General features: G+C 38.5%; 1 protein-coding gene across 4 annotated transcripts in view; it reads left to right on the top strand.

The window, feature by feature from the left end:
• The window catches only part of LOC135195542 (RNA polymerase II subunit A C-terminal domain phosphatase-like), a 28,306-nt gene extending 9,343 nt beyond the window's left edge, over nucleotides 1–18,963 (top strand). The window contains exons 3-11 of one of the 4 annotated variants that reach the window (XM_064221796.1): nucleotides 451–608; nucleotides 4,018–4,171; nucleotides 10,627–10,752; nucleotides 11,148–11,389; nucleotides 11,528–11,730; nucleotides 14,394–15,421; nucleotides 16,536–16,692; nucleotides 16,846–16,983; nucleotides 18,124–18,963. In XM_064221796.1, the coding sequence (XP_064077866.1) occupies nucleotides 451–608; nucleotides 4,018–4,171; nucleotides 10,627–10,752; nucleotides 11,148–11,389; nucleotides 11,528–11,730; nucleotides 14,394–15,421; nucleotides 16,536–16,692; nucleotides 16,846–16,983; nucleotides 18,124–18,386 (2,469 nt within the window). In that variant the 3' untranslated portion in view covers nucleotides 18,387–18,963. The remainder of the gene's footprint in view (nucleotides 1–450; nucleotides 609–4,017; nucleotides 4,172–10,626; nucleotides 10,753–11,147; nucleotides 11,390–11,527; nucleotides 11,731–14,393; nucleotides 15,422–16,535; nucleotides 16,693–16,845; nucleotides 16,984–18,123) is intronic. The other 3 variants (XM_064221798.1, XM_064221797.1, XM_064221799.1) reach the window with 3 other exon arrangements.
• The last annotated feature ends 754 nt before the right edge of the window (nucleotides 18,964–19,717 follow it).

Here is a 19,717-nt window from a genome sequence, read left to right on the forward strand (position 1 = left end):
AACTTTACAAGGGTGGGCTCTAAATGTGTTGTATAATGTTCTTTTAGACAGTGAAGGGAGTGCCTTCTTAATGTTTTAAACATGCCTCTTGATTGAAATGGTCCAGTCTAACTTCAAAGTTCTATGTCTTTTTCCAAAGAACCATGTAAGGTGATTGTAGAAGGTAAATAGGTAGGTTTATTCTAAAAACCTGTAAACCTTGGGTCTCAACAACTTATTTCCGATGATTTTTCAAGACATAATATGTAGTAGTCTTTAGTAAATACGTAATAACAAAGTTTGATGGTTATTTTACTCAGTCATTTGACGCTTATAGATATTTTGTATAACTGTATGTAATAGTCATTAGGGATAAATATATTATAAAAATGTACTTAAAATATATTGTCTTTGAAGAGATGTTACACCATATAAGTTTGATTATGAAATTAATAGTGCATTTTATTTCAGGTCGTAAGTCTCTTTGCCAAGAAAGGCACCAACATAATGAAAAAGAAGAAACTTTGTGAAGTTGAAGCAGAAAATGGAGAGCGAATCATAGTGAAGGCGAAAAACTCCGGTGTCGTTTCACAGGTGTTGGTCAAAGTAAACGACGTAGTGGAAGATGGGTTAGTAAAAATTTTGATTAGATTATTTGTTTTTATGTTGTGAGTTTATTTCTTTTGATGATATATTGGCATTTTTATGGATCTAGGATGTACTGTAATATGTCTTAGCTAAATACCATGAGATGTCATATATGCTTTTGGCAAATTAGAATACTAGTAAAAAAAAAAAAAGTAATTTTTAGTGCAAGGAGAAAGGGCATACTTTTGTATTTTTTTACGATTACCCCAGATATTCTGGGGCAGAGGACTCCCTTCCAAACAAGGTGATGATGAGGTCTCAGAATCTCAGGGTAATGATCGACGCTCCTTTATGACCTCAGGCATAATGGTTTCTGGACCTGTTATCCATGCTGATAGAAGTTCTGAGAGAGCTATCTGCCTGGCACAATCTACTTTATTAACCACCTGTGGAGAGGTACCACCAGTCAGTACAGTCCCTATCTCTTCACAGCTGAAGACTATCAAGTATCTCCTTTGAGCAAGAGGCTTTTCTAAAAAAGCAGCGACTCAGATGTCATGATATATCAGAAAGTCGCCAACATGTTTGTACCAGGGAAAGTGGTCTGTCTACTGTGAATGGTGTTGTAGATGGGGTATTTTTCCACTCAGTTCTTTTATTCAACAAATAGCTAATTTTTAAGCATTTCAGAGAGCAGAAAAACATCTTTCTTTGTCAGCCATAAAATGGTTATTGGGCTGCTCTAGCTATGGTGCTTAGGATGAAAGACAGATATTTTTGCTTCTTGGGAAATATCTATGTTGATCAAGAGCTTTGAGCATTTCTGTTCCCCTAGAGAATTAAAATCTGGCTGGGGTTTAACTGTGGTATTGTTTAGCCATACAAAGGGTCCCTATGAACCGTTGTGATAGGCTACAGATAGAAACTTGGTGCTTAAAGGAGTCTGCTTGCTGGCCCTAGCATCAACAAAAAGAGTGGGAGAACTAGGTACTAAATGGTTTGTCATATGACATAAAACACACCAGAGGTTGGAAGTCTAGTTTTTTAATTTATTCCAGAGTTCATTGCAAAGACACAGAATCCAGCAATTATTGATGACAGATTTGTCTCCTTTTCTATACCTTCTTAGGGAGACTGTAGATAATGAACCTGACAAAATGTTGTTATGCCCCCATCAGAACTCTGCGTGCTTATTTAAAAAGAACTCGACATCTCAGACCAGCATGTCGTAGACTTTTTGTTAGCACAGGCTGGGTCAGGAAAGCGTCCAAGAATACAGTTTCGGTTTGGTTAAGAGAAACAATTAGGAATGCCTATTCAACAGAAGCAAGAGAGTCAGATGACACGAGGGCAAGAGTCCGTAACATTAGAGGTCTGAGCTCTCTTGTGGCATTTAAGAAGACTTTGTCTCTTCATAAAATAATGAGAACTGGTTCATGGTTACACCAAACCACTTTCACTTCCTTTTACTTGAAGGATGTTGCCCATAGATCCCTTGGACAATTTTTCCTTGGGTCTGGTGATAGCTGTTCATCAAGTTGTGTAGCTCATCTAGTGCCCCTGGCGGGTCAGTTTGTATTTTGACTAAGATGAGGGTATGAAAGTGAAATGAATGAGATAACTTCTCTTTTCTTTTCTATATTCTATCCTCTTCTTTACCTATGGGCAGTAAGAAGAAAATACCATTGTAAGCTGGAACGAATAGGATACAGGTGTATGAAGTAGCCATGCTGTTAGAGTGTCATGAGTGTAAGATACATATCAGTAGCTAAACACTCCTCTTTAGCAAAGGAGAGAGGAATGATAACGAACCTACATAAGTAGATACGTTGATTTGTTATTAGAACAGTTAGGTTCTTATCATCCATAGATGCAGCAAACTGTGATTGTATAGAAACCAGAAGTATGAATCTATGTTATTCATATATATATCTTTGATTCTGGAATAGTGGTCAGTTTTTCTTAGAATTCTTTTATTCAGTACACTGATCAGAGGTGGCAAACCTCCAGTTGCTTAATATTACATACCTCCCACCAAAGGTAAGTCTATCCTAATGTTAAGACCGAGGGTTTTGTTTCATATATGAACAAATGACAAATTTTTAATCAGTTTGTGGCTAGAGGCCCACCTCTAGCCACCCCTCAAGCAATTAACCTGGCTTGAAAGAATAACTGGCTTGATCACACCTTCCAGAGGGGTATGTGGGTTGTCCCACATAACTCATAACCAAGTACAGATGCCAATATAGTCCCTTACATACACAATTTTGTTAACTTTACCAGTTTCCAGCTTAAATAATTTTTCTTTTTCCCTAAATGTAAATTTTATGTGCACAGATTGTCTTGATGGCAATGCAGAACTTAAAAGATAGATAAAAATGTCATTTGATATAAAATGAAATTATTGCAGTATTGATGGTAACTTAGCTGGGACATTTATTTATTAAGTGTTTTGACAAGATCACAGAGTGAAAAAGCTGTTCTCATTAGGCTGGCACAATGGGTTTGTCTTTAATGGTAGAAATGTTTATTTTTTCTGATAAACTATAATTCTTTAAAAATTTGATGATTGGGTATATTGAAAATAATGAAGATTCTGACAAAATTTAGTTCAAGTATTTGTAACCTATCAGATGTGATAAGCAAAGAAATAGAAGTTTTTCTATGAAAAATATTGTTGTTTAAGAATTATGAAAAAACATAAGAATCAGTTTTTGAAACTAGTTTTTGTCTGGCAGATTCAATATTTTCAGAGCGCTGGCATCACAGTTTTAGGTAAACAACTAAAAAGTGCACTCAGTTCCTAAAAGCTCCCCATCCCATAAAACATGATAAATGAGGAGGAAAATTAAAACATTAAGAGTTGAAAATATGATGAAGCAATAGCTATGACCAGAAGAGTTGGAAAAAAAAGTACTATATTATAGTATTATTTATTATTATAATTAATGACGATTTGCTACATTATAAAAACATAAATGAAGATGGGCCATGGAATTACTTTGAAATATTGGCAAAGGTACTGGAAAAATGATGATAAAAAGGAATTTGGCAAAGAAAAAGGAATCAGTTGGTTACTGTTAGAGCAGACTGTTCTGGAAAGCTTGATTGAACAAAGTCAAGAAGGTCAGCAGTCTATAGGTACTGGGTATGTGTACAGTATTGCTAATCGGTTTTACTGTGATCTTATACTATGAAAATAAAAGATTTTTTCTCTACTTAATTATTTGTGTTAATTACTATGTGTTATTGGTTAAGATATTAGTTATGACTGTAAACATAATTTTAACCAGAAAACTAAATGAAATAATAGAAATTAAGAAAAATATACCAAATGAAAACTGAAGACTTCTTGTTAATCATGAGAGAGTGGGGCTTTCCTGTCTAAGATCACAGTGCAATAGTATCGTATACATTTTAATTTCATTGTTAAAACTTTCCACATTCCAGAAGTTGCATTATGGAAATAACAGCATGCGTTCATCCAGCACTGATGGGCAACATCTGCTGTGACTGTGGCATGGTGTTGGATGACAATGAAATCCCCAAAAGTGATACTGTCAGCATGATACATTCGGTACCTGATCTCAAGATTGCAAAAGAGGTAGGACTTAAGTTGACGCCATATACTGTTATTCTTATTGACGATGAATCATAAAACATTGTAGAGCACTACTAATAGTAGTAGAATAAGATTTATCAGCAAAATGGTAATTTAAACAAGGATTAAAGGGCAGCCTATATTTTTCTAAAAATGTAGAAGAAGCTTTCTTGAGACCTTATCAGTCTTAAGAGTTATAAGCCAGTTTTATTTTAGTGTCTTACCGAACAATTATACAGCCGTGATTTCCACGAGCGGCAGGAGACTAAATTCAAATTTGGCGCGTAGGCGTCGCCAACACTGGTGGTGATGACGTCATCTCCCTCCACTCGCGGGAGAACCAGGTACAACTGCCCAGGTGAATCCAATTCTTTTCCTGCCGGCGTCCGGTGAACATCGGTGGTCGGTGCGGTTGGATGACTTTGCTTCGCTTTTTTCTAGTGGATTTGATCTTTGGAATTGGTGAAGTACTCTTATTTGGCGATGTTGTTAATTTGTATAATTAGGCATTGCCATGTTGGATTCTAGTCCGTCGGGAGTTAGGTTTTGCATCTCAGGATGTAAAACTAGATTATCCAAATTAGAGTATGATTCTCACACTAAATGTGTTAAGTGTAGGGGACAGGTTTGTTCAGCAGATCGAACATGTAATGAGTGTAGTGATTGGACTGAATCTCAATGGAAGTTTTTTAGTTCATACTCTGAGAAATTAGCGAAAGACAGAATTAGGAAAGCAGCGCTTAGGGAAAGAAAGCTTAGCGCAGCTTCTTCTGCCTCTTCTTGCGATGCATCTGTTCCTTCTGTTTCTGTTTCTCCTCAAATTGTTATGTCTCCTTTAACTACACCTCCTATTCCTCCCGTGTAGTTTCTTCTGACACCATTGCCAGTCTGGAATCGAGGTTCGATCAGAAATTTTCGGTACTAGCGAATACGGTTATGCAATTGGGTAATTCGGTTAAGGCGTTTTTGGAGAAAGCGGTTTCAGCTAAGAGTGTAGTTGAGGGTGCGTCTGTCTGTCCTGACACGTCTCCTAGACAAAGGTCACTGTCCAGCTCCCCCGCACCGGGGAGAAGACATACCGGAAGTCCAAGGGAGGCGATCGGGAGTTGCCCACAGACAGGCGCCTCTCTTGTTGATATACTGTTGCGCCTCAACAGGACTCGAGTAAGCATTGGAAAGGCGTTGCGGTTAGACGCCTTTCGACTGATTCAAGCGATTCGTCTCCGGTCGCGCGCCGCACTTGGCGAGATTCGTCCGTTTTGCGTCCCTTAAAGAGGCGTTCAGGCACCGATTCTTCGCCTCCTCCAGTCAAGCGGTATAAGGAGCCTGAGAGTAGTGTTGCGCCTCGGCCGTTAGTGGCTCGTTCTTCGCCTCAAGCTGTTCCCTTTTTGGCTCCATCTACTAGTAGAGATCGTGGCTTTAGCGCTGTAGTATCGTCGCCTTGCTGATCTAAGGGTGTTTCCTTAGTCGCTTTTTCGCCTGTTCCGCCTCGAATTTCGGCTGCTCCGAGCGAGGCGCAAGTAGTTATTCTTCCTCCTGAAGAGCATTTAGTCTCTTCCAAGCCTTCTTTACCTGTTATTGATACTTCTTTGGCGCCTTTGCGCAAGCAGTTAGAGATGTTAACTAACTGGATGAATGAGTCCAAGGGTAGTTCGAAGCCTTCAGATCCTGTGGTAGTTCCGTCTACTTCTTCGGCGGTATCGGAGAATGAGGAAGACGGAGAGGAGGAGGATTCACATCACCTTTCGTGTTATTCATGTCTCCTTAGGTATATTCTGGTTTCTTATCCAGATTATTTTGAGAAAGCGGCTCCGCGCTCCCCGACTTCAACTTTTTTGATGAGGAGGAAAACTTCGGACCCTCTCCTCCCAAAACTTGTTCTTTCTAAAGCGGTTAGACATTCGTTGAAAGAGACGGAGAAATGGATGTCTATGAAAAGAGACTTAGGGAAGGCTCTTTTTGCTTACCCTCCCTCTAGGTTGCTTCGTAAGAGGTATAGGTTTTACGTAACTGGGGAAGCTCCTTCTCTGGGAGTTTCTGCCTCCTTCCAGGGAGACTTCTCCAGTTTAATTGACTCCTCTAGAAGACCTGCTTTCGCCGCAGCGAAAGTTTTCTTTACAGCGCCTGAGTTAGACCACGTTGTAAAGAACCAATTTAAACTTTTGGAAATAATTAGCTTTCTTGATTGGACTATTGGTGCTTTAGCGGCCAAGATCGAAGACTGTCCTTTTCTTTCACAGGACTTAGCGGAGGATTGGATTGGTGTTCTGTCCTGTGCGGACAAATCCATTAGGGATGGATGTGATGAGTTAGCTTCGCTCATCGCCTTTGGTACCCTTAAGAAAAGGCAACTTTGGTGCTCCTTTGCTTCTAAAGGGGTCACTTCTCAACAGAAGTCTGCTCTTTTGTTTGCTCCTTTTGTGAAAGATAACCTTTTTCCAGACGATGTAGTGTCGTCAATTCCGTCTGCTCTAGATAAGAAATCGACTTCTGATTTGCTAGTACAGTCTACTAAGAGACCTAAAGCTCCTTCAGCGGCTGTTTCTTCCGTTTCCCCTCTGGCTCAGGCGCCCTTTCGAGGGAGAAAACCCAAGCGCTTCATTCGGCCGAAGTCGAATTTGCGACCTCAGTCAAAGACCTCGGCCAAGGTCTACAAACCTTCCAAGTGAAAGCTCGGTTCTTCGTGCACCAGTGGGAGGCAGGCTGGGTATGTTTTGGGAGGAATGGGAAAACAGAGGAGCAGAAGCCTGGGTAGTTCAAGTACTCAAGTTCGGCTACCGTAGTCCTCTCGTTTCACCTCCCTAGCTCTCACCTGTGCCAATTCCATTCCGGGCTCAGACAAATTTCTGGCGCTAGCCGCGGAAGTGGAAGCGCTTATTCTCAAAGAGGCTATAGAGCAGATAGAGGGGGAATTTCCTTCGGGGTTTTACAATCGCCTTTTTGTAGTTCCCAAGTCATCAGGGGGCTGGAGGCCTGTGTTGGATGTGAGCGCCTTGAACTTGCATGTCCAGAAAACAAAATTTCATATGGAGACCACTCGGTCGGTTCTGGAGTCCATCAGACAGGGGGATTGGATGGTTTCTCTGGACATGCAAGACGCTTATTTTTATATTCTGAAACATCGCGATCTCAGAAGTACCTGAGGTTCATGTTCGAAGGCAAGGTTTTTCAGTTTCGGGCGCTTTGCTTCGGACTGGCGACCGCTCCTCAAGTATTCACCAGGGTTCTGTCCCCGATAGGCAGCTGGCTTCACATCTTAGGAGTAAGAATCTCCCTCTATCTGGACGATTGGCTTCTTCGGTCGGAGTCAGAGGGTCGGTGTATGAAGGACCTAGCAACAACTCTGGCTCTTGCCAGAAAGTTAGGAATTCTGGTCAACAAACGGAAGTCTCAGTTTGTACCTTCGCAGAGCATCCTCTATTTGGGGATGACTGAATGCTCAAGTTTTTTGGGCTTTTCTGTCCCCGAAGAGGGTCCAGAGCTGCCTGGAAACAGTTCAAGAGTTCTTGGACAAAGAGGTAAGTTCTGCCAATCAGTGGATGAGGCTCCTGGGCAAGTTGACTTTGGTGGAGAAATTCGTGAAGTTGGGAAGACTGCACATGAGACCTCTGCAGTTCTTTCTGAGAGCTTCTTGGTACAGGAAGACGCAACCGGACTCGATTACCCTTCCTGTCACAAACCAAATAAAAGAAGATCTAAGGTGGTGGCTGTCTCGGGCAAGATTGGAAGAAGGGTTAGATTTACGACCCATCCTCCCGAACCTACAGTTCTTTTCCGACGAGTCGGACACAGGTTGGGGATCCCTGCTGGGGAATCACCGTGCTTCAGGAGCTTGGTCAGCGAAGGAGAAGAAGTTCCACATAAATGTAAAGGAACTTCTAGCAATTTTCCTGGGGCTAAGACAGTTTTGGAACTTAGTAGAAGGGCAGATAGTGGCAGTGCATTCCTACAACTCCACGGCGCTCTCGTGCGTGCGGAAACAGGGGGGACTCAGTCTTTCACTCTGTACGAAGTAGCCAAGGATCTCCTCCTGTGGACAAACGAGGCAAATGTTCAGCTAGTTCCAAGATTTGTTCCGGGAAAGATGAACGTCCTGGCGAATGAGCTAAGTCGTCAACAGCAAGTGTTACCACTGGAGTGGACTTTGGACGACAAGATTTGTCAGAGACTTTGGTTCCTTTGGGGACGACCGTCCATAGACCTATTCGCGACATCAAGGAACAACCGTCTTCCTCTCTTTTGTTCTCCAGTTCCAGACCCTCTAGCTTGGTCGGTAGACGCAATGCTGTTGGATTGGTCGGGTCTGGACGCTTATGCATTCCCTCCGTTCGGACTAATAAGAGAGGTACTGAACAAGTTCATGTCACACAACAATGTAACACTGACGTTAATCGCTCCCTTTTGGCCCAGGAAAGAGTGGTTCCCGGACCTTCTCCAGTTGTTGGTAGACTTCCCCAGACTTCTTCCTCCAGAGAAGTGGCTTCTCAAACAACCTCACTTCAAGAGGTACCACCAAAACCTGTCCGCTCTAGCTCTGACAGGGTTCAGACTGTCCGGAATCTTGTCAGAGCGAAAGGGTTTTCAAGAAGAGCTGCAGAAACTATCGCTCGCTGTAGGAGAGAGTCTTCTAACAAGCTCTATCAAGGTAAGTGGAGAATCTTCAGAGAGTGGTGTAGAGGCGCTAAAGTCTCTACTTCTGCGACCTCTTTAACAGAATTAGCAGATTTTCTTCTGTTTCTTAGGGAATCTAAGAAACTAGCTCCCTCTACGATCAGAGGATATAGAGCTATGCTTTCTTTGGTTTTTCGACACCGGGGTTTGGATATTTCCTCCAACCCAGATCTGTCGGACCTCATTAGGTCTTTCGAAACCACTAAGTTACCTCAAGATACAGTGGCTTGGAACTTAGATGTGGTGCTTAAGTTTCTCATGGGTCCACCGTTTGAACCTTTGAAGTCGGCTTCACTTAGGAACTTGACTAAGAAGACTTTTTCTTATTGCCCTAGCTTCTGCAAAGCGTGTCAGCGAATTGCACGCTATAGACAAAAGAGTCGGTTTCTCTCAAGGGAATGCTGTATTTTCGGTCTCTTTGACTTTTCTAGCCAAAAACGAGAATCCGTCTAATCCTTGGCCTAGGAGTTTTGTGGTTAGGAACTTATCTGATTTGGTAGGACATGAGGAGGAAGAAAGGCTCTTATGTCCAGTCAGGGCAATTAAGCAGTATCTTCTTGCCACTAAAGAGATTAGAGGCCAATCGTCTAAGCTCTGGACCTCGGTTCAAAATCCCTCTCGTCCTCTTTCTAAGAATGCTATATCGTTCTTTATTAGAGAGCTTATCAAGGAAGCTCACTCGCAGTCCGAGAACGAAAATCTTTCCGTTCTGAGAGTTAAAGCTCACGAAGTTAGAGCAGTTGCTACTTCTTTAGCATTTAGAAAGAATTTATCTCTATCTACGATTCTTCAGAATACGTTCTGGAGATCGAATTCGGTTTTTGTGAGCCATTATCTCAAAGAGATAGAAACGGTTTTCGAGAATTGCAGAACGTTGGGTCCGGTTGCGGTTTCTGGCATGGTGTTGGGAGAAACGGCACAGGGGTCGTCACCTCTATGCTAACTTTTCGCCTTGAAATAGGTCGTTGAGTTCAAGGGAAGCTGGGGGTACTGAGTACCTGGGATACCCATCAGTCTGTTAGGTCAGATTTTTAATAAAGGTTGGGTATATATGTTTTTAAATCTGGTGTTGGTGACAAATGTTTTGTATGATTGAATTGTTGGTCTTAGCCCAGGGCAAGGGCAATCTTTGTTGTTGCTATCCTCCGTCAGTCAGCCTTGACTCGCTTGAACTACGGAAGGATTCCACTCCTGTAGAGGCTACCTTTGGTCAGATACCAAGTCCTCTACAATAGTAAGAAGAGCACCAACCAGAGGCAGTAACAGTCTGCTGTAGCTCTCTTACAAGGTAAGGTACAACAGACACCTTGAGTGTTTACTGGTAGTATTGTCATAAATGTAACTCATTTAGAAATACTAGTGGTCCACTGAATCCCACCTTCCCATCAATGTGTAATCAGCTGTATAATTGTTTGGTAAGACACTACAATAAAAATGGAATTTTCATGAGTAAAATGAAATTTTATTGTATACTTACCGAACAATTATGATTATACCCACCCTCCTCCCCATAGGTGGACGGACGGGCAGAAAGAATTGGATTCACCTGGGCAGTTGTACCTGGTTTTCCCGCGAGTGGAGGGAGATGACGTCATCACCACCAGTGTTGGTGACGCCTACGCGCCAAATTTGAATTTAGTCTCCTGCTGCTCGTGGAAATCATGGCTGTATAATTGTTCGGTAAGTATACAATAAAATTTCATTTTACTAATGAAAATTCCATTTTTAAATTTCTATGCCTTCATTAAACATTGCCATTGACTTATTAGATATCTATTATTAAACAGGAAGCAGAAGAACTTGGTAAGAAAGACCAGAAGAATTTACTGAATCAACGGAAGCTGGTTCTCCTTGTTGATTTAGATCAGACCCTTATCCACACAACAAATGACAACATTCCACCTGAGTTAAAAGTAAGTTTTAAGTGTTACAACAAATGACAACATTCCACCCGAGTTAAAAGTAAGTTTTAAGTGTTACACTTATATAAATTTTGTCATTGATATAATTTATATTGGAGGAAGTATGTTGAAATTTAACCAGTTTTATTTTACCAAATCCTATATCTTTTTGTTTTGATGTTAGTTTAATATAAAATAAAAGTGTTCTATATTCCATGACTTGAGTTATTGTTACTTACAGATTAGTTTAACAAGACCAGTGAGTCACATTTCTAGACTTCAGAGCATAGCCTGAAAGACCTACGGTTTGACCTTTATTTTTGTGACACCAGTTGGGCTGTGTCTTAGACTTTGAATGCACATAATGGACAAGTGTTAAAGTAAAACATTTTCAAAATTCTTTGCAGGATGTGTATCATTTTCAACTTCACTCTGGTGGCCCTTGGTACCATACAAGACTAAGGCCTCATACAAAAGAATTTTTGGAGAAGATTTCAAGACTATATGAACTTCACATATGCACATTTGGTGTTCGAGAGTATGCTCATTACATTGCACATTTTTTAGATCCGGATGGGAAGCTTTTTGGTCAGCGAATACTGTCTCGAAATGAGTGCATAGATCCTATGTCAAAGAAGGCAAATCTCAAGTAAAGATCCTTCTGTTATTAGATGTTTATATGATTGTATATATAGAACAGTATTGTGGCTTACAAAGAGTGAAAATATTTATCATGAAAACTGCTGCATGCATGCAGTCTTAAGTTTTTTATTTTTTTTAATTTCAGTTCCCTCTTCCCATGTGGTGATAACATGGTTTGCATCATTGATGATCGGACTGATGTTTGGAATTTTTCACCCAATGTAATACAGGTGGTTCCATACCATTTTTTCCGTCACACTGGTGATATAAATGCGCCACAAGGCTTGCAGAAGAAAGAAAATGATGATCGTCAAGGGATTGATTTCAAGTCATTCGGTAAGGGATTAGGTGAGTAGGTTGTACAGTTTAAAAAATTTTGCAGTTTTTCAGACAATATTTTTCAGTTTTTGGTTAAAATTGATTTTCCATTGTTTCTACGAGAATACAAACCATGGTCTTCAACAGTATTTTCAGGGCTAGATATGGTCATTGAAAGGCGAAAAGAAGGTGGTTAATTGGTAGCAAATACTGTAGTTGAATAGCAGGATACGCCAGTCACTTATCTGTAACTTGCCACTGTTTCTTTGACTACTGTTGATTCAAGATTTTTTTTTTTTTTCAATCATGGTTCTCAATTGAGTTTTAAAGCTTGGCAATATATCTATTGTGTTTGGTGATTGTTCAGTATGTCAGGGGTACTGAAGGCTTTTGCAGATCAGTTACTGATCAAGTTGGGAAGTAGAGCATTATCATTCATCTCTGAATTATGAACCTTTCTGTATTCCTGTCCTCAGTACAGGAAAGACAAGATTTGTCTGAATCTTTTGTAGACTAAAGTTTAACTTGATAAACTTAATTATGCCTCCACTGCTTATTATATTTTCTGTCACCTAGAGTGCCAAGCCTCAGTGAGCAGCAAAAAACTGCAAAACAAAAGTTTTTCAAATAGCTCTAGCATCATTAACTTATTTCTTAGAGAGCTCATTAATCATCAGAATCCCCCTAAACTATAAAAAGGGTTGCTGAAAGTTAGAATTTTTAAAACATTCTTTACTTTATTTAGCACAGGAATTTGAAAGAGTATGTATAATATAGCTGATAACATTTCCTTTTCTTTTATAATTGTTTATATATTTTGGTAAAAAAATATAAGATAAAATATTGATAGAAAAAATCTCATCATCACTTTTATTGATTTCATCTCCCTCTCTTGAATCACTACTATCATTCATACCTTCACTTTCTCAAATTCGTCACTATCACTTTCTGCTTCTATGAGAGTGCTCACTTTGCTTGGGTAAGTTTTATACCTTTATATTTTCTGATTAGCATCTTTGAGTTACCTGTTTTTTGAGCCAGAACATGTGTTTCATCACCACTCCTAGTGCTTGGGGCATCATCAGCATCAAGGCACCTTTCAACTTTGCCCATAGGCAGGCCCCAGTGATACCTTTTGGCATCGTGAATGAACTTAAAAACCTAATTAGATGCTTCATAAGTCTACATTAATATTTTCAGCAAAAAGCACCTTCAAATAACAGAGTTAAGATGAGAGAAATGTGATGATATGCAAGTGTTATTTTTTGTGATATCACACACAACTAAACTAAACAGTGAACGTCCAGCAGCATCATGAGGCCCTGCGGTACGTCATTTGTCTGCTGGGGCCACTTGGCAAGCATTCTGCATCCCTCTTAAGTACATTTTGGTCATATTCCAGGAACTGTTTTTGGAGATTTTTAAAATAATTTTTCCCAGATATGTTCTGCGTCCAGGGGCGCTGATGAGATTATAGATACCCAGATGTAGAATATGTCCTATGATGCTCAAATTACTTGGGTTGTCCATATAATAAGGTTCTCAAGGAGCTGCAGTCGCAAGGAACGCTGTTACGCGAGATCTGGCGACACTCGCTTGTAGCTTGGTCCCTCCTCCTCCTCCTCCTCCTCCTCCTCCTCCTCCTCCTCCTCCTCCTCCTCCTCCTCCTCCTCCTCCTCCTCCTCCTCCTCCACTGCACTGGTGGACATTCGTTCCCAACTGTGTGAAGTCTATGGAGAAAAAGTGTATCAGCGTACAACACGTGCGCCAATGGTGCAGAAAATTCAAAGACGGACGTACAGACGTCCATAACGCATTTCAGAACCGGAGAGGAGTTGAAGAGGTTTTAAGCTACCTTCACGGAGCGGCGGGAGAGTTCTGCGATTCAGGCATAAAGGAGATGGTACACCGCATGCAAAAATGCATTGATCTCAATGGCAATTATGTCAAAAAATAGGAAAAAGTCTAAGCTTTCCAAAAATGTATTATTCAATGCAAATAATCATGTTTTTCATTGTGAAAAATCTTTGGGAACCTTCTTTCATGGACAACCCTTGTATTAATTGCACTTTGCATCTTTTTGCTAGGCTATGGTTTATAAGAGTCAGCCTCCCCCTACTACATGTCACTGACTGGGAATCTGATAATTATGGTTGTTGCATTTGACTGTCCACCTGGTCATTTGCTGTAAGCACAGATGTATGGGATTTGGTTGAGGTGTGTTCAACCTCACATTCCTAAAGCTTTTGGAACAAAGCCATTTACTTCTGTGGGATGATCATCCTACCATAAATGGAAGTCTTCTATATAATAAGCAATGTTTTGTATTGTTGTGGGTACAAATATAAAGTTTTAGACAATTTGTATACGTATATCATAGATACAGAACAGAGAATGTCATATTCCTGCTTGTATTATTTTAATAGCCCTGTATTATTATTATTATTATTATTATTATTATTATTATTATTATTATTATTATTATTATTATTGAAGAAACCGTATATCTTTTCCTCAAGAGAAGTCTATAAAATGTTTCCACTGTTTTTGAGGCCAAAATTTATTGTTTTTAGGTATTACCTATTTCCTAATTCATCTTATTCAAAGAATATTTTAGCCATTTAATCTTTGTAGAAGTACGGTTATTTGATAAAATAATGTTTATATGCATACTGTTTTATTCTGTCACACAGCTAAGGATACTTCACCCACAGATAGTCCTGAGGGGAGTGATGAGGATTTTGATAAAAGAACTTACAGTTCCGACTCTGACAGTGATAAAGATTCCAAAGACAAACAAGAGATAGAAGGTGACAGTGCTGAGTCAGACAAAATTAGTGATGATTCAGCTGTTGACGTCCACACGGATGATGCAGAGATGAGAGATGAGGATGGAAAAAGTAGTGCCCAGGACATTTTTGATTTTAAGCTGCAAAACATCACAATTGAAGAAAAAGAAAATAGTGCAAACAAAAAGAACTTAAAAAGGCAGTCACAAGACAATGGCAAGCAAAGGCGGAAAGCCACAAAGGAAGACTCCAAACAAAAAGACAACAGTAGTGACTCCAAACAAAAAGACAACAGTAGTGAAACACACGAGGACGAAAGTATATCCGAAAGTGATTCTTGTAAAGAAAAGAGTGATGGTACAAATTTTGATACAAATGAGAAAGTAAATAAGTGTAGCAGTGAAACTGATGTGACTGAAAGTGGTAAGGACTCAAATCCTCAGACAGAAAACCAAAACCTAGAGAGAGAAAAAACGAAAGAACTCAGTTGTGAGGAATCCAGACCAGACAATTTGATTGATGTGGTGGATGATGATGACTTTCTTTTATATTTGGAAGACATTTTAGGAAAAATTCACGTAACCTTCTTTAACGAGTATGAGAAATGTAAGACCCAGCAGCAATCGGATGTTAAGGAAACAGAATTACCAGATCTTAAAAAGTTGATACCTTTAGTGCGAAAGGATGTGTTGAAAGGCATAAATATTGTTTTCTCTGGTGTTGTGCCACAGCAGGTGAAGCTGAAGGACTCCAGAGCCTACCAAATTGCCGTGTGCTTTGGCGCAAACGTTTCAGAAAGACTCATCGTCAGAGCCAAAGGAGAGAGTGAGAAAAGTGATAAGGGAGAAAATCGTTGTTACACCACTCATCTTGTAGCTGCAAATATCAATACTGAAAAGGTACACCGTGCTCGGAGATGTAAATCTATAAAGGTAAGGTATGCTTCTATTGTTAGGCCTATGTAGAAGTGTGAATCATAGTTAGATCTCTTTACAGGGGACACAGTCATGGATTCAGAAGTGATCAAGTGTTTCTAATATACTTTTCTATATGTTTCAGTGTAGACCGTATATATCTAATGGAAAACAGTGGTATCAAGTCTGTAATACATGGGGAGTAGTATTGTTTTCAGTACTGACCAAAAAAATGGGTAAAAATTCAATATCTAGAATTTGAAGCAAAATAGATATACTAACTATTGTAATGATAACCTAGATAACCATAACTACCATACATAACTAATTACATATGTGGAATGCCTAAAAGAAGTCGGGTCTTATAGATAAGTTAATATTTCAAAGGGGAGGACTGCAGGGATGCAGAAATTATATAACACAAAAATATAAGTAAAATATGGCTAGTGAACATAACATGAATTACTGTAAAGTGCATTAACTGAACTGTATATTTGACCTAATTCTTTAGCAGTACGTATTACCAAAAATATTAGCTAAAATATAACAAAATTAATTTTAATTCATCAAAATATTAAGGAAGTACCTACCTTTTACAGAAGGAAATGGGAGTGTGATGCTAAACTTCAGTTTTGAGGCAAACAACCATCATGTACAGTGGTCAGCAAGACAATAACGAGGCACTTTAAGTACATCCAGCTCATGAAGGAAAATGTTCAATTAAAATATTTAATGAATTTTGGGAAATTATACACAGTAGACAATCCACTGGTACAATGACATGGTAAATAAAAGAATAAAATAAATATGAAATATGATAATAAAGAATAAGCAAAACTTAAGAATATGAGTCTGGGAGCTAAAGCAGGTGTTACCTGCATGGTAGATATGCTGATACATATCTTGAATACATACCTGTCCAGTTGGTGTTCATCTTCTTGTGAGGTGCTGACGCAAGAAAAGTCTATTTAAAACAAACTAGTAATTGTTATTTTAGCAACTCAGTTTTGTTGAATATTTTTCAAGTTATATTTTCATTTGATTCTTAGAGAATCAGATGAAAAAATAACTTTAATAAACTGTAATTGTGTTAGTCTAAAATATTAAAGATTTTTCTTTGTTTAATTTACAGATTGTGACACCAAACTGGCTATGGTCGTGCGTTGAAAGATGGGAGTTGGTGGAAGAGCGGCTTTTTCCATTAACCAAAGAAGTGGAGAAAGATGTCCAGAGACATCCACCACATCATTGTTATTGTCCGGACTTTTCATATCAACCTACACAAATTGGTAACCTGTCGTTCTTTTCAGCGTGTTGTGCAGATGCAAGAGTTATGTGCTACATTGTAGGGAATAGAACATGAATCATGAATAATTGATTTACCTCTTAATATTTTCTGCTCAACATTCATGATTAAAATTCAGACAAAATTTTATTTACAGAAGCAGTTCCTGGACCTAGTGGTCGGACAAGAACACCAAGTGGAAATCTTTTAGATGATGTAAATCCCCTCCTGTTTTTCAGCCCTGATGACAAAAACAGTATGGCTGTTGAAGTCGACATGATGTTGAGTGATGATGGTAAGTTGACATGAGGTTTATAGCAAAACTAAATTATTATAACTACACTATAACTCTAACTCATGGAAAAGAATACAGGAAGTTTTTTCGAAGGCTTCTTGTTAAAAGGCGCAGGATCTTGTTGCTCAATGCCTTGTGTAGAATTCTCTCTCTCTCTCTCTCTCTCTCTCTCTCTCTCTCTCTCTCTCTCTCTCTCTCTCTCTCTCTCTCTCTCTCTCTCTCTCTCTCTCTCTCTCTCTCTCTCTCTCTCTCTGCACTACTACTATTACCACTGCTAAAGTAATACTGTATTGCAAGATATTGGTATCATTAGATGGTCATTTACTTTGATGAAATTATTTAAATATGTTTTGTTAACTGCTTTGTATAGATGGACAGCTGTCAGATTACAAGATGATTTATGGGTGATGTGATGGTAAAAAATATTTTGGTGGTCCCAGTATTATGAAATTTTAGTAATTTGACTTTGTTGAAGATTGTACTGCACCCCTCTTTACTACAATATGGGTGTGGGAAATTTCTGTCATTGAATACTGTCAAATTTGTGTCTACCATTAGATATGATGTTGGAGAAAGCACTGAATATTTGTAAGAAGCTATTTCAAGTTTGTCTTAGAAAGAATATAACCTGTTGTGAAGATGGGACATTGTGAAATGAGCTTGTGAAAAGCTTTAAGTGACTGCTTGGTCTTAATTCCTAGTCTGAGGATGCTCATAGTATTTTCATTAGTTAGCCTAAACGTATTTGTAAATAATAATGAGTTCTGAGGTTTTATGTTCTGTTTTATAATTGATGAGAGCTTCAGTGTTCTTTACTTGAAGGGTAATATTTGTTTTTGCTGTTGCCGTGATGAATGACTTGGAAATTTGTCTCCAAGAATGTTGAGCAGCAAATTGTTGTGCATGATAGTGGAGCTATCTTACATCAGCATTCTGGAAATGAAGATAATCTATGCAAACCTCTGGCTGCCTTATGGAGGCATATTAGTATGATTAACATGGAACAACAACTAAGTAGTCACATTGTTGGATAAATATGAAAACTTACAATTCCTATTTGCATGTGATATCCCAACACGGTTGTGTGCATTTTTTGAAAATTGTTGTCTCATGAGAATTGCTTAAATGCTTTCTTTGCAGATGAGTCAAACTTTACTGATGACAACAGTGAAGATGAAGAAAGTGGTCCAGAAAGAAAAAAACACAGAAGAATGGAAAGAAATTTGGATAGCACAAGTAGTAGCAGCAGTGAAAGACAAACTGATGAAGATGGAGACAGTAAATTACCCAGTAAGGTCTTCCATCAAGGTAGTGGACTGCCAAGTGATGACAGTGATGGAGGTCTGAGTGATGAAGATGATCTCAGTAGAATGGGTGCAGACCTGGAAAGTTTGTTGGATTGAATTACAGTACAAAATTTAATTTTATAAGGAAAGTTTTATTTTTTACAAGTCTGTGGAAATGTGATTGTCCAACCTGACTGATTAAGTTGTAGATTTTAAAAAGAAGATCCCTGAAACTCTGTTGTAATTGTTTAAAGTAGCTTTATTTTTGTTATAAAATTCCACTGTTTTACAAATACATTTTAAAAATTGTGGTTATATAAGATATTGCAGAGGTCACATTTACCTGCATTATCTCAGACTGAGTTTACGGAGAGCTTGTTACATATATATGTCCTTCAGTATCACAAACAAAAATTTGGGAACTCATTTTATCCTGAAGGATTTGGTTAACGTAAAAAGAATTTACGTAGAATTATATGGGCTTTCATTTTAAAGCAAGCTATAATAAATTCATTATCATATCATGAATTCTGAGTGAATTTTAGTACTATACCTTTTACACGAAAAATTATTTTGCCTGGAATAATCATGTTTTTAAAATGTATTAAAGTACTGTATATTTGCAATGTTCATTTCTTATGAGGGTAATATTTTATTGTACTCAAAGATCATGTTAATAAATTTTGATTTTGTTTAGTAAGTGTTATTTACATATTGTTGTTATTAAGTAGTTTCATCATACCACTAAGCTGAAATAATTGACTCATAGAGCTGGCCTAAAGAGTTTGTTGTTAAAAAAATAGATAAAAGATTAAATTCTATGTTGATAAGCTGCAGTTCTTATGTGGATTGTACAGTACGTGGTGAGAATATTGCTTTTCAATTAACTGTTTAAGGACTCTGACATGTCTTTTCAACTCAAGAAATTTAAAGTAGTACTCTTCTATTGTTTCTTACATATATAAAACATGTTTAATATAAGTTTAAAGATTGGGTTTTAAATATACGTTACGTAGATTGTAATACGGAGCAGTGAATGTTAATTGTATTTAAGAAATTGTTATCATATTTGATACGTTATTTGCTATATACAAAGTGGTACTCCTGGTAGTCGTTGTAGTAGTACTAGTAGTGGTACCATAGCCTTTTTTTTTTTTTTTTAATGTCATCATTTTCTTTGAGAAGAGGGGATTACTACATAACCATGCTGTGGAAGTGCTAGTTAAAAGTATGCAAAAAAAGACCAAATGCTGGGAAAATGTGACATTACAGTTGCAAGTATCCTCATTAGTACTTGCAAAATATTTGAGCAATTAAAATGAAGATTAGATTCATAAAGCACATTACAGGATCTGCCTGCTGAATATTTTGCTCGGAAGAAGCTGCACATATGCAGGAATTTTCATTAGTAAAGAAATTAAGAAAGGTCACCAGCTTGCAGAAGAGGA

Source organism: Macrobrachium nipponense, chromosome 16 (genome assembly GCF_015104395.2).
Source record: "Macrobrachium nipponense isolate FS-2020 chromosome 16, ASM1510439v2, whole genome shotgun sequence".
Taxonomy (NCBI): domain Eukaryota; kingdom Metazoa; phylum Arthropoda; class Malacostraca; order Decapoda; family Palaemonidae; genus Macrobrachium; species Macrobrachium nipponense.